The 15,264-nt window shown below is 41.1% G+C and overlaps 1 protein-coding gene across 3 annotated transcripts in view; it reads left to right on the top strand.

The window, feature by feature from the left end:
* ARHGAP35 (Rho GTPase activating protein 35) overlaps positions 1-15,264 on the top strand; it is a 109,022-nt gene that overhangs the window by 31,741 nt on the left and 62,017 nt on the right. For 2 of the 3 annotated variants that reach the window (XM_073321926.2, XM_073321928.2), the window contains exon 2: positions 744-4,647. In XM_073321926.2, the coding sequence (XP_073178027.1) occupies positions 949-4,647 (3,699 nt within the window). In that variant the 5' untranslated portion in view covers positions 744-948. Of the gene's footprint in view, positions 1-172; positions 313-743; positions 4,648-15,264 lie in introns of those variants that run through there. The other variant, XM_073321927.2, reaches the window with a different exon arrangement.

Raw genomic sequence — 15,264 nt, 5'->3', positions numbered from 1 at the left:
TGGCTGGGTAAGTAGTGTCCATCGTGGCTAGGCTAGTGTTTGGTTCGTAACCATGAAAGTTAAGTGTTTTGTCCTTGCCAGAGGCCTAGGCTGGCACATGTCATCCTGTAATCAGTCTGTCACAGCTTTTTGAACTGGGAGCAGGACCCTCACCTGTGTCTGTGTAACTGGTTTGGGTGGTCCTCCCTCCTTCCAGTTGGTGTGGTTGCCTCTTATGCTTATCTTTGTGCATGTTCTCCAGGCACTCAAACCCCTGCTGAGTCAAGAAGGAGAGCTGTCAAGTGCACTGTTACAAACTGGATTAGGCGCATGGTAGGTGCAGATACACAAACATAAATGTGATGAAAGAAAAATTGCTGCCTGGAGTGGATGCAAACTGAACTGTAACTTGTAAGTGGCTGAGATGACCTCCTTCTAACTGATTACAAAACTCATGGCTGAGGTGGTAGCTTTGGTCAGAGTACCTCTCCTAGCCTAGTATTCCCATTTGTTTGGGTGACCAAACATATCCAGCTAAGCAGTGGGACTTCTGGGAGATGGCAAATGAATGTGAAAGTCAGAATTATAAGATTGAGACACTGCATTGGTAAAATATTTTAAGGAGCAGTTTACAACTAGTTGTCATTTGTGTTTGTGATTAAATGCAATGTATTAAACTGTACTGACAGTCTTTCTTGAGTTCAGTTCTATTCGTACGATAATTTCAGAGCTGTAATACTGATTATTCTTTTTCTTTTTTCTAGGGGGAAATGCAGGCTATCCAATTATGAGAATCAGTGAGAACTGAGCTGCTGCTGGTGCATACGGTATGGGAACAGCAAACTTCATTGCCCTGGCAGTCCGCCTGGATTGATAACTGTCACCCCTCCTCCAGCAAGCTTTGAAATTGCACGGGGTACTGGAAACACTAATCCTCTTGGAAGCAGTTGACTGTGGCAGGATGTGTGGATGATGATGATGGCAAGAAAGCAAGATGTTCGCATTCCCACCTACAACATTAATGTGGTGGGATTGTCCGGGACAGAGAAAGAGAAGGGGCAGTGTGGCATTGGGAAGTCTTGCCTCTGCAATCGGTTTGTGCGTCCTAGTGCAGATGACTTTCATTTGGACCACACTTCAGTTCTCAGCACCAGTGACTTTGGAGGAAGGGTTGTCAATAATGATCACTTTCTTTACTGGGGGGAAGTTGTGCGTTCCCTGGAGGATTGCGTGGAATGTAAAATGCATATTGTGGAACAGACTGAATTTATTGATGACCAGACTTTTCAGCCACATCGTAGCACGGCCCTGCAGCCCTATATCAAAAGGGCTGCTGCAACCAAACTTGCATCAGCTGAAAAGCTCATGTACTTTTGCACTGATCAGCTAGGGCTGGAACAGGACTTTGAACAAAAACAAATGCCAGATGGAAAGCTGCTGATCGATGGCTTTCTTCTCTGCATTGATGTTAGTAGGGGTATGAACAGGAACTTTGATGATCAACTTAAGTTTATTTCAAATCTTTACAATCAACTAGCAAAAACAAAAAAGCCCATTGTGGTGGTCCTGACAAAGTGTGATGAAGGAGTGGAGCGGTACATTAGAGATGCACATACTTTTGCCTTAAGCAAAAAGAACCTCCAGGTTGTGGAGACGTCTGCTAGATCCAATGTGAACGTTGACCTGGCTTTCAGCACTTTAGTGCAGCTAATTGATAAAAGTAGGGGGAAGACTAAAATTATCCCCTACTTCGAAGCTTTGAAACAGCAGAGCCAACAGATAGCGGCATCAAAAGATAAATATGAATGGCTGGTTAGCCGCATTGTCAAAAACCACAATGAAACATGGTCGAATGTCAGCCGAAAGATGCAGTTGTCTCCAGAATATCAGGACTACGTGTATTTGGAAGGAACACAGAAAGCCAAGAAGCTGTTCCTACAACATGTCTATCGCCTCAAGCAGGAGCATATAGAGCGCAGAAGAAAGATGTATCTTGCTGCTCTTCCTCTAGCATTTGATGCTCTTATTCCTAATCTGGATGAAATAGATCACCTAAGCTGCATAAAAGTAGAGAAGTTATTGGAGACTAAGCCAGATTTCTTAAAATGGTTTGTTGTTCTTGATGAGACCCCTTGGGATGCTACTAGCCATATAGACAACATGGAAAATGAATGCATTCCTTTTGACCTGATGGAGACTCTGCCTGCAGAGCATCTTTATGAAGCTCACTTAGAAAAGCTGAGAAATGAGAGGAAAAGATCTGAAATGAGAAGGGCTTTCAAAGAAAATCTGGAAACTTCCCCTTTCATAACACCTGGAAAACCATGGGAAGAGGCTCGTAGTTTTATTATGAATGAGGAATTTTATATGTGGCTGGAGGAATCTGTCTATATGGATATCTATAGCAAACACCAAAAACAAATTATAGAAAAGGCAAAGGAGGAGTTTCAGGAACTGCTTCTGGAGTATTCAGAATTGTTTTATGAGCTGGAGCTTGATGCTAAACCTAGCAAAGAGAAAATGGGTGTCATTCAAGAGGTTTTAGGTGAAGAGCAAAGATTTAAAGCTTTACAAAAGCTGCAAGCTGAGCGAGACGCCCTTATTTTGAAGCACATTCATTTTGTGTATCACCCAACTAAGGAAACTTGTCCTAGCTGCCCCGTTTGTATAGACTCTAAAATCGAGCACATGATCAGTTCCAGGTTTATAAGACCATCTGAGCGCAATCAGAAAAACTTGCTTTCTGATTCCAATATAGATAGGATCAATCTAGTTATTCTTGGCAAAGATGGCCTAGCACGTGAACTGGCAAATGAAATTCGAGCTCTGTGTACAAATGACGACAAGTATGTGATAGATGGTAAAATGTATGAACTTTCCTTGAGACCAATTGAGGGTAATGTCCGACTTCCTGTTAATTCTTTTCAGACACCCACATTTCAGCCACACGGTTGTCTCTGCCTTTATAATTCAAAGGAATCTCTATCTTACGTTGTGGAAAGTATTGAAAAGAGTAGAGAGTCCACCCTTGGCAGAAGGGACAATCACTTGGTTCATCTTCCTCTGACACTAATACTGGTTAACAAGAGAGGGGATACCAGTGGAGAAACACTGCATAGCTTAATACAGCAAGGTCAACAGATTGCCAGTAAACTACAGTGTGTCTTTCTTGATCCTGCTTCTGCTGGCATTGGGTATGGACGTAACATTAATGAAAAGCAAATCAGTCAAGTTTTGAAAGGATTACTGGACTCGAAGCGAAACTTAAATCTTGTAAGTTCTACATCTAGCATAAAAGATTTAGCAGATGTGGACCTTCGAATTGTTATGTGTTTGTTGTGTGGAGATCCTTTTAATGCAGATGACATCCTTCTACCTATCCTTCAGTCCCAAACCTGCAGACCTTCCCAGTGTGGCAGTAGTAACTCAGTACTACTTGAACTACCAATAGGACCACACAAAAGACGGATAGAACTGTCCATCCTTTCATACCATTCCTCATTCAGCATTAGGAAAAGCCGGTTAGTCCATGGGTACATTGTGTTTTTTTCAGCAAAACGTAAGGCATCCTTGGCTATGTTACGTGCCTTTCTTTGTGAAGTGCAGGATATTATCCCCATTCAAATTGTGGCGCTCACAGATGGCTCAATAGACATACTAGACAATGACTTAAGTCGAGAACAGCTGACTGAGGGACAGGAGATTGCCCAAGAAATTGATGGAAAGTTTACGACAATACCCTGTAGCCCGCCTCAACACAAACTTGAGGTCTTTCACTCATTTTTTAAAGATGTGGTGGAGAAAAAAAATATAATTGAAGCCACTCATATGTATGATAATGCTGCTGAAGCATGCAGCACGACAGAAGAAGTGTTTAATTCACCTCGAGCTGGCTCACCTCATTGTAATTCAAACCTTCAGGATTCAGAAGAAGACACTGAGCCACCACCTTACAGCCCATTTAGAGAGGACACGTCCTTGCCCACTTTGCCCAAAGATCATTCTAAACTTTCAATGGAACTGGAGGAGAATGATAGTCTGTCTGTCTTTTCCGTTATGAGCACTTTTGAAAGCAAGCTGAACAACAAAGTACCTCCTCCAGTGAAACCAAAGCCCCCTGTACACTTTGACATTACAAAGGGGGATCTGTCTTATTTGGAACAAGGGCATAGAGATGGACAGAGGAAGTCTGTGTCATCTAGTAGTTGGCTGCCTACGGATGGTTTTGACCCTTCTGATTATGCAGAACCTATGGATGCTGTGGTCAAACCAAGGAATGAGGAGGAAAATATATACTCTGTGCCTCATGACAGCACCCAAGGCAAAATCATCACCATTCGTAATATTAACAAAACTCAGTCTAATGGCAGTGGTAATGGTTCAGACAGTGAAATGGACACAAGCTCTCTGGAACGTGGTCGAAAGGTTTCTGTTGTTAGTAAACCTGTGTTGTATCGGACAAGATGTGCAAGACTTGGGAGATTTGCCAGTTACAGAACCAGTTTCAGTGTAGGAAGCGATGATGAGTTGGGGCCCATTAGGAAGAAAGAGGAAGACCAGACATCCCAAGGATATAAGGGGGATAATGCTGTTATTCCATATGAAAGTGCAGATGGGGAAGATCCAAGGAGAAGGAACATTTTACGAAGTTTGAGAAGGACAACAAAGGTAAGATGCTAATTTTTGTCTTCAGAGTTTATGGGACTTAAAATATACCTTGGATTGTAGAAGTCTTTTTCCTCCATGAGAAAAAAGCATACACTTTCTAAGAACAGAGTAGTTGGGGAACTGTTTACTTGGCATCAGCCTCTCAGATTGGACAACCCAATTAGTATGAGCGTTAAAAACTGGGCTCAGAATGACTTTTTAACAGTCATTCGTATACTTCATATATTTTTAAATTGCCCCTACACATGTTCTTAATTCGTAATTTCTGACTAGTTCTCTGTGCACGGGGGATGAGGGGGAAGATAGCAGAGGATAGGAAAGGAAGGAAGGAAGATGATAGTAAGTAGTTCACCACCAAGGAACATCTCTCTTGTGTAGAGAGATCCTTGTATTGCACTTAAGTAAAAAATATTGTTCCTAATAAGTATTATTTTCTTTAGTCTTAATAAAGTTTTTTGCAGAATACTCTTGGGTTACTTCCTTAAGTTGAATGTTACAATCTAATGTGATTGAAGCAAGAAATCGTTTAACAGTAACGATGTTGTGCCAAAGAAAACCTAAAGCATTTGTTTTACTGTAGCAAAAGTGGTTGTCAAACATGATTGCCATACTTATTCCGTACAGTTCTTGGGATAAGTGTGCCCCCAGCCCTCAAATCTTTGAGAGCAGTGTCACTTGGAACCATTTTTCACCTTAACCCTCCCCCCACATAGCTTATTCTCATGTAGGTTTCTGAGGGTGTAGAACAGAGGTGGGCAAACTATGGCCCGCGGGCCACATCCGGCCCATGGGACCATCCTGCCCAGCCCTTGAGCTCACGGCTGGGGAGGCTAGCCCCTGGCCCCTCCCCTGCTGTTCTCCCTCCCCTGCAGCCTCACCTTGCCGTGCGGGCAGCGCGGCAGCGTGGCTTGCTCCAGCTGGGAGGCGGGGCTGTGAGCTCCTGGTGCTCTGAGTAGCATGGTAAGGGGGTGGGGAGTCCTGGGGGGCAGTCAGGGGACATGGAGCAGGGGGCGGTTGGATGGGGCGGAGGTTCTGGTGGCGGGGTGGTCAGGGAGCAGGAAGCAGTTGGATAGGCGTGGGAGTCCCGGGGGGGGCTGTCAGGAGGTGTGGATAGGCGTCGGGGCAGTCAGGGGACAGGGAGCAGTGGGGGGGTTGGATGGCTCGGGTGTTCTGAGCGGGACAGTCAGGGGGTGGGAAGTGGGAGGGAGCGGATGGGGGGGCAGGCTGTTTGCGAGGCACAGCCTTCCCTACCCAGCCCTCCATACAGTTTTGCAACCCCGATGTGGCCCTTGGGCCAAAAAGTTTGCCCACCCCGGTGTAGAAGGGTGAGTGGTCCCAGCTGCCCAGTAGTTACTTTTGTCCACTGAAAACGAAGCGAGCTCAGAGCATACTGTTTCTTGGTGCTTCCCTCACCCTGTGTGTGTTTTTGGGGTGTATAATTGACTGGTTTGAAGATTCAGAGCTTGGGTACCAGAGGCCCACTTTTCCCAAGAGTGTGGGGATTGTTACAGGCACCTCTGTAAAGGGAAGGGATGAACACCTTGTTATATGTTATGTTGCATGGTGGTCCTTTCCTTGAACTTACTGTGGGGAAATGCCAAAGAGTACAGAATCAGTAATGTTGGAAGATGTAATCTTTGGCTTGAATACATCTTCATATATATAGAATAAATGTCAACGATAGGTTTTACGGTGCATGAAAAGGAGGCAGGAGGCTTTGGTGACTACATAACAATTGGTGTCAAATTGAGTCCTTAAAAGCACCTTGCTAGCAACTTCTACAGCCTTGTTTTTAACTTAATTTAGTCATACAGGAATAAAAAATTAAATTCTAACTCCCTCCTCTGTCCATTTGTCTCCACCTGAAAGTATCCTTATCCATGGATATAATCCTACCATCTTGGGATATTATTACATGAATGCTTTGAGATTATTTTTTTTTACACAATAGTGCTGTTAAACAGTTTTATCAGTATATTTTTCCATTAAAAAAGGAACGCTGACAAGCTTAACATATATAGTAATGAGAAGTTAACATGAAACTATTATACTTTGATACATTGCCAACAATTTTGTGCAAATACATCGGAATTAGTATAGTATGTCATGGTTAGAACTAGCCGCACCTGTGTCCACCTTCTGTTCTCTTTCAGTGAACCCCTTAAGGTGTCATGTCTCATGCTTTTACCTATCCCAGGGTGGAATTCTGCAATTCTTCTACTCTTAGACTGGACCCTAGGCTACAGTATCCTGTCTATCCAGCATTCTTACCCAGCAGGTCTGACTGAATTCGGGTAACCTGTGGTTCCTCATTTTAGGAGTCTGTGACCAATGGTATACAATGATCAGACATGCTTCAGAGAACCAAATAATTGTTTGTTTTAACATAAAAACAAAAAATATTTTAAAATAGTCTGCATCGATGTCTAGCTTAGCTAAATGTATAGCGTTCCCTGACAGTAACTTAGGTCTCCTAGCTTCTTCAGACACCCTTAATTGGGTGTCATCTCAGTCTGGTTTCCCTGAACAACTACTTGCCTCCTGAGAGAGAATTCCTTTTAAACCTGTCAGAGTTCTTTTGATCTCATGTGTTCTCAGGCCTTTTCCTGTCCTGATTAATACTAGTTTTGTAGGTTAGTTGGAGAAGAGGCAAAATCTTCAAAGATAATAGTCCTGGTATTGTTCCGTTACCACCCTCAAGTGTTTGCGAAGAGGTGGCTTATCTTGAGCAATTCTTTCCCATCCTGCCTAAGTCAATACACTCAAACAGAAAACACTTTCGTTACCAGTAAATCAAGTCATAAATTATTATGGAGGGCTCTGAATGAATCACAAAGTACACTTAGCAAAAATCATGAAGGAACCCCTCTATGGCTCAAAAACTGAAACGGGAGAATAAACAAATGCAGAGGAAGATAAGTCTTGAACCCAGAGAGACCCTAGAACTGAGAGTTCTAGATTAGGCAAGTAGATGCTGTAGGAATGGTTCTTCAATATTCCTTTTTTAAAAAAGTCTAAGGTGCTTTACTTTTTCTCTGTTATACCGACAACACTAGGCACAGCCATTGCAAACAGATTTACTCTTTTCCAGGGCATCTTCCCACTGAGAGACCGAGAGTCACAGTGTTTGCTGCCAAACTCCTTTGGCAGCGAACATCAATCTTGTTTCCACCAACTGTCATGTTTTTGGCAGTCAAAATTCCTCCCCCATATTTTTATTCATATAGGCAGGGGATGTTGGGAGTATCTATTAGTGAGTGAAGTTCTCCATTGCCCCAGGAACGATGTCTTTGATTTTGTTGTGCTGTATGTCTCAGGCAAATTAGCAGGAAGTTGAGAGACTGGGATACTAATACTTCAAAGTTCTTAAATCTACTAACAGAAAATATCACTGAAGCAGCATGGCTGTACACCTATTCAGTTGAAACCAATCTGCAAAATTGCCAAATTCCTTTACTGAATTAGACAATAAACAGGACTTCTGGCTTGCTGGAGCACAGGTTTCTTGTAATGGCCCTATGACTAGTTTTTTAATATACCGATTTAATATCTATCTTATTCAAAAGAACTTAAGGTGGGATTTTCTGAAGTACCATATTTGTCGTAAGGTAATTAATTGTCGGCATTGGAAACTGAAATATTTTATCAAGAGAACAGGTAGAACTGAAATAATTGAAGAGTGCCACATAGCCTTGTATGTCCACTTTACCTCAACGCTGGTATGGAGGGGGTTACCTGTGAGGGCATTGGTGGAGTTCAGTCTCTTCTGCACTCTCCTTTAAGTCTGAAATCATCTCACTTGTGACAGAGGTCTACTCGGAATTTGGCTGAGACCCACAAACTCACTTTGCATATTGGAAAGGCATTGTGTTCCATGCAAATCAGGAGTTTATGAGGTGAACGGTGCTGTAACCGATTTTGTAATCTTTTATATGCAGTTATAGGGTTTTTTTTTGTTAGAGGTGCTTGTTGCAACTCCATAGGTAAGGCTGAGTTCCAATTTGCACTTAAAGTAGGATTTCAGTTGCTTTGATTTGTAAGTAAAATGTGTTTTTACTTTCCTGGTTCTTGTCACACAGACAGCAAGCAGCAAAAGACCGGAAGTCCAAAGTGCAAACAATGCGATGTTTATTGGGGTTAGTTTCTAAGCAAGCATATTCCAAAGCCCTTCACACCAGTTGGGCTTATCTCTATATGCCAATAGTCTGTTTCCCAATGTTCTGCTCCCAGCTCTGACGCCGCAGAGCATTTATCCCGTGTCCCCCTTCCCAGCTCTGATGCCGCAGAGCCTTGCCTGTGTCCCTATTCCCATTCCCCCCAACCTTAGCAACCATGATTCCAATTTCACAATATCTTCCCCAAGCTAGCAGCACTAACTCTGAGTACACTATGAATTTTCTGAGAATTTACAAGTAAATTCACTGATTAATTTTGAGCTACAGTTAGTTAATTTGAGTCCATTAAGAAATTTAACACCTGTAAGTCATCTTTGTTTCAAATGATCTTAACAATGAAATAGCACACCTCAAACTTCCCATGTAGTTAAAATTAATTGAAATCATGGACACAGGCTATATTTGAAGAAATTAAATTGTAATTAAGATAAGTTATTAACATTTATGATACAGATTACAGACAGGCTCAGGTAACTGTAAATGGGGCCATTGTGATGTTGCCACCTTTCCTCCACAGCTGATTTTCATCCAGCATTTCTATTGCATATAATGACTCATTGATTTGAGGCTCCCTGGTCTCTAGTCAAGAATTCTCATCCGTAGATTGTGGTCCACCCAGCACTGCTCTTTAAAGATTCCATGGTGGCATACTAGCGTGAGCCATCAGAGTTTGTAAGGCTCTCCATGCACTGCTTTCTTGACTCCACTGTGCATTCAGAAGGTACTGATGAACTGAGGCAGGAGTGCAGGGGAAACTTTCAAAGCACAGACATGTTGGGATTTACAGATGGGGCTCTCCTTTTTCTCCCTTTCCACAGCACTGATCTCTGCCACACAGCCTTCTAAACCAAAAAGGACATTGCAGATTAAGGAATAGATTCAGCAGTACACTTTGCCAGCTTTGTGTTACGCAAAGCTACTGTTAAACCCATATCCACGGGCTGGTGAACTTCGGCTACATTGCACTGTTTTCGTATGCCAGTGAATCTGCCCTTTAAAAGTCAAAATTAAAACAAAAAAATGTAAGGTTGATACTACATATCTTGAAATAAATAGAAATCTTGTATGGTAGAATTCTTTTTAGGCTTCTTTTTTAGTCTTTGTGTATGACGTTTTAAATTTTAAAACTAAGGAAATTCCCGGAAACGCGAACTACATTAAGAGGCTAAGATTCATAGTATGTCTCAGTAATGTACGGGTAAGAAATGTTGTAATGCTGCTGTAAATATCCAAAAATAAAGTATTGTAGACCCAAGAAATTAAGAATTACAGCAATATTTAAAAGAAATCAAAACATGTTAAAGAAAGAAATGCGTAATTAAGGCACCTAAACAGCCTTAGCTCTGGTCTGTAGTAATGCTGTGATAGGTAAGAAATATGAAAATACAAACAAACTTAATCTAATCTGGGATCACACACCCTAAAATCATAATCAGAGACAAGGTGGGTGAGGTAATATCTTTTACTGGACCACCTTCTGTTTGTAAGAGACAAGCTTTTGAGTTTACACAGAGTTGCTCTTCTTTTTTCCCCACAAAGGTCAATTGTAGACTGATCACTATCAGTCCTCATCCTCAAAGGAAACCTGCACAATACTTTCAAAAGACAAGCCTGGGAACTAAATTTATAACTTTGCAAGATGCTAAAAATCATGGTCTTAATAATAACACTATTTTACAACAATCTGTAATACAGTAACTCCCCTTTTTGTCCTGTGACTACAGGGATGTTAAAAGAAAAGGAGTACTTGTGGCACCTTAGAGACTAACCAATTTATTTGAGCATAAGCTTTCGTGAGCTACAGCTCACTTCATCGGATGCATACTGTGGAAACTGTTTTCATGAGCTGTAGCTCACGAAAGCTTATGCTCAAATAAATTGGTTAGTCTCTAAGGTGCCACAAGTACTCCTTTTCTTTTTACTCTCCTTACAATGTGTATGATAATCAAGGTGGGCCATTTCCAGCACAAATCCAGGGTTTAACAAGAACGTCGGGGGGGTGTGGGTTAGGAAAAAGCAAGGGGAAATAAGTTACCTTGCATAATGACTTAGCCACTCCCAGTCTCTATTCAAGCCTAAGTTAATTGTATCCAATTTGCAAATGAATTCCAATTCAACAGTTTCTCGCTGGAGCCTGGATTTGAAGTTTTTTTGTTGAAGAATTGCAACTTTCATGTCTGTAATCACGTGACCAGAGAGATTGAAGTGTTCTCCGACTGGTTTATGAATGTTATAATTCTTGACATCTGATTTGTGTCCATTTATTCTTTTACGTAGAGACTGTCCAGTTTGACCAATGTACATGGCAGAGGGGCATTGCTGGCACATGATGGCATGTATCACATTGGTGGATGTGCAGGTGAACGAGCCTCTGATAGTGTGGCTGATGTTATTAGGCCCTGTGATGGTGTCCCCTGAATAGATATGTGGGCACAGTTGGCAACGGGCTTTGTTGCAAGGATAGGTTCCTGGATTAGTGGTTCTGTTGTGTGGTATGTGGTTGCTGGTGAGTATTTGCTTCAGGTTGGGGGGCTGTCTGTAGGCAAGGACTGGCCTGTCTCCCAGGATTTGTGAGAGTGTTGGGTCATCCTTCAGGATAGGTTGTAGATCCTTAATAATGCGTTGGAGGGGTTTTAGTTGGGGGCTGAAGGTGACGGCTAGTGGCGTTCTGTTATTTTCTTTGTTAGGCCTGTCCTGTAGTAGGTGACTAAGGGTCACTTCATCTTGAATGGTCTTTTAGAATATGTGTGAACTACTTACGCTATGCTATCTGTTCAACCTTGTATTTAGCTGTGACACTCTGAGTATCTTTCCCAGACCCATGGAAGAGCTGGTTGGTGCAATTAAAGATATTACCTCCCCCACTTTGTCTCTCTAATATCCTGGGACTGACATGGCTACAACAATAGTGCATACAAAGATAGAAATGTATCCCAGAAAGCTAAATTGCTACTTCTAATAATATGTAGATCCCAAAATTGAGACTTAACCCTTTATCTTCCTCCTTCAGGCTTCCACTTTCCTCATAATTTGAGTAACATATCATTTAGTAATTAGACATGTAGGATAATGTAACCAGGAACTGAGACTTTTGTCTCTGCATTGCAGCTTCATGGGTTTAACATTGGCAGTATGATATCCTATTAAAACATATGCATGTACAATCAGTGTAAAAAGCACAGAACTTTATAAGCACAGCAGAAAGCAGTGGATTACTTTTTTTAGAGTCTGGAACACCTTAGGGACAAATAATTTGCAATTATAATTTCTCAGACTTAAACTTCCTCATCCCAGGAGTGTTGCCAGTGAGCATGCAATGATCAAAACTAATCAGTTTTCAGTTGATTGTCCCACATCTTTGAGAAAAATTAAATATAAGCGTTGTCCAGATCTGGTATTGTGCCATAAATCAATAGGCCCTTGAATACTACAGTATAGAAATGCCTGTAAATAAATGGTGGAGTATCTTTTTAGGGCATGTTTGTGGAGTGAGGGGAAGAATAGAGAAGCAGAGACCATGTAATTTAAAATGCTGATTTGAAGGAGTAGTGTAAGCATAAGTGATGAAAGTCCACTGTGTATCTAAAAGAGTTGGTATTTCCCAGTGCCCAGGTCAAGAGGTCAAAGGGCTTGGTGTAAGAATAGCAGATCTAGCAGTAGAGCACCGTGTGCAGAATGCTAATGGGGGAAAGGGCAGGAAATTCTCTGACTTCTCAGCTAATTTACTAGTTGCTGTGAAGCTGTGAAATTTACATACCAGGTATTGGTTTCGCTGCAGATGTAAATGAAATATCTTAATTTCCTTTCTAATGAATCTACCATGGTAGTCACATCTGGGTGTGTTTGTCATGATTTCATTTAATTCTTTCTGAGCTATTTTGAAATCAGCCTGTTGTCTGCTATATCTACTTGATTTCAAAATGAAGTGTGTACATTTCAGGACTGCTCATGAGGGCAGTGATGCTGAAAGTCTCTCCGTGCGCCCTCCACCTCCTCCCAGTGTGTTTTAAAGATCGTTCATCAGAGGAGCTGTGCAATTGATTTTCAGAAAATACTGGTGACCTAGAAGTACTCCTTTTCTTTTTGCGAATACAGACTAACATGGCTGCTACTCTGAAACCTGTCATGGTGAGCTAGAGAAACTGTTCTCCCAATATTCCTTTGGAAATCCAGATGCATGTCATTGTTAGCCTTGCTTGTATGGTCTTGCCAGCAGTACCTCATCGTTAGGATGAGTCAGATGCTCTTCTTTGAGTGAGAAAGCATAATATGTCACGCTGCCTACCTATGTGTCCTTATTCTATAAGGGTGGAAAATGTGGAGTTAGTCCTGAAATAAGACACCCCCCCGCCCCAAATTTTCATATTTTCATGTGGAGATTTGTGTGTGAATTATGAATAAACAGCAGCTGGTGAACACTCAGATTCAAAAGACAGTGAATTTTGACAGACAAGTTGAATGGTATGAAATTTGAACCTTGTGTACTCTTACAGTATGGAAAAAAAATTTTTGTTGTAAGGAACTATAGTGGTTTGCAGTGTAAACACCCTCTCTCACCAATTGGACTACGGTTTTGTTTCAGTAAGGTGAAATTCTTGAGAAGGCTATTCAGCAATTATGTAAGGTCAGTGCTGCTCCTTGCTTCAAATTGAGCTTTCCACACAGGTTTTGCCAACTTGGGCTGTAGAAGATTGTTCCTTACAATGAACAATAACAATAACTACTAAAGCGAAGGATATTCTCATTCTTTCATCCTTAAACTCTTGTCTTCTTAAACACTGTTGCTACTGCTTCGCAAATCAGTGGTGATTTCATACTTGCAGCAGCTGTCCCTTGGCAAGCAGGGCAGGGTGGTCTACTTCTTTTCATTGGCATTGGAACGCTCTTCCTGAAAAACAGAGGAGGGCTGAATTGGTAGAAGTCTTGTACAGTCTGAGGAATTGTTTTGAAGTGGAGAGGTTTTTGCAATTTTTAAACCTTTATGTATTGTGCACTTACTTTGAATTATAAAAATAGAATCTCTTAAAAAAGTCTGTCAGAGCTTAACACCATTGGGAATTAAATAAGAATAAGAAAAAGCCTATTTTTAGAAAACTATATTCTCTATTCTAAGACCCTCAATGGCAAGGAGAGCTCTGACAAGAAATCAAGTTTTAATTAAAAAGGAGGTGAACTTCCATCAGTTCTTGACCCATAAGGTGAGACAGTCTTAACTGGGTGGAAACAATCTCTGAGGTGCATGAGAAATGCTGATACAGAGAGCTCCTTTCTATAGGAAAGACATATAATCATAGACCTGCTAAACTGTGCATTGGCTTAAAGGGACACATTTTAGTAATTTAGGTGCAGAACTCCGTGCTTAAATATTGTGCGATAAGTACTGTAAAAATAGATCACAGCTGAAAATTTGAAGTATTTTTTAACTAAAAGATCACAGGACAGGGGAAATCTCCAAAACCCATTGCTTATGGAATACCTGGATTAAAAAAATGTTTTGTGATTGGCTATTTCAGAGCCAGCAGAAGGAGCACAAGTTAATTGCCAAACATAATTACTAGATCTTGATGTTGATGCACAAACAATTAAGTAAATTGAAAGGCTTTGTTAATTTCAAGCTCCATTGGAAACACATGGAGATAACCTAAAATATTTGCCAAATAGAAAACGGAAAGAATTAATAATTTTTATAATAATGACAAATAATCTTTCAAGCTCCTCAGAGGGAATAAATAATAGAGTAAAAATACTTGTTCTGGTGTCCCTTTTTAGTCACTTACCGATTAAACTTAAAATTTTAAGCTGCAATAGCATGTTACCCTGAGGAATTCCTGAGCTGGCACCAGTCAATGCTCTGATTCTTTGAGTCAAAAAAAATACCTCAACTCATCAGTCTGTTGAACTCATTCTTTGTCAGATAAGGGCTGTATTCTGGCAATTATTTTCCTGAAGTAAGCTCACCTGCATTAGATAGGTACACTTGGTGGATGTAGCAGGTATGTGCGTAGATTTTTACGGGCAGAAGGGCCCACTGTGTTCATGTAGTCTGACCTCTTGCATAACACACGCCATAGAATTTTATCCTGTGCTTCCTGCATCCAGTGGTGAGTTGTTCCAGTGGTTAACTTCTCTGTTTTAAAAAAAAATAAATAAAAAAATAAAAATAAAAATGGTGCCTCATTTTCAGGTTTGGATTTATCTAGAACTTTCGGCCATTAGATATTGTTGTGTCTTTGTTTGACTAAAGAGCCTTCTACTCAGATATTATCTGACTGTGTGGAAGTGCTTATAGAACATGACGTAGGTGCCTCTTAGCTTTCTCAGTAAGCTAACTACAACTTATTAAATCTCTCTGTAAGTCATGTTTTCTTGTGGTTCTCTGGTCCATTGTTTATGCAGTTAGTAACTATATTATCCTCCTTTTACAGATCGGGGTAAATTAGGC

Source organism: Lepidochelys kempii, chromosome 23 (genome assembly GCF_965140285.1).
Source record: "Lepidochelys kempii isolate rLepKem1 chromosome 23, rLepKem1.hap1, whole genome shotgun sequence".
In the NCBI taxonomy this organism is placed as follows: domain Eukaryota; kingdom Metazoa; phylum Chordata; order Testudines; family Cheloniidae; genus Lepidochelys; species Lepidochelys kempii.
Note: the sequence above shows the minus strand (reverse complement) of the source record. Positions and strands in the feature narration are given on the sequence as shown.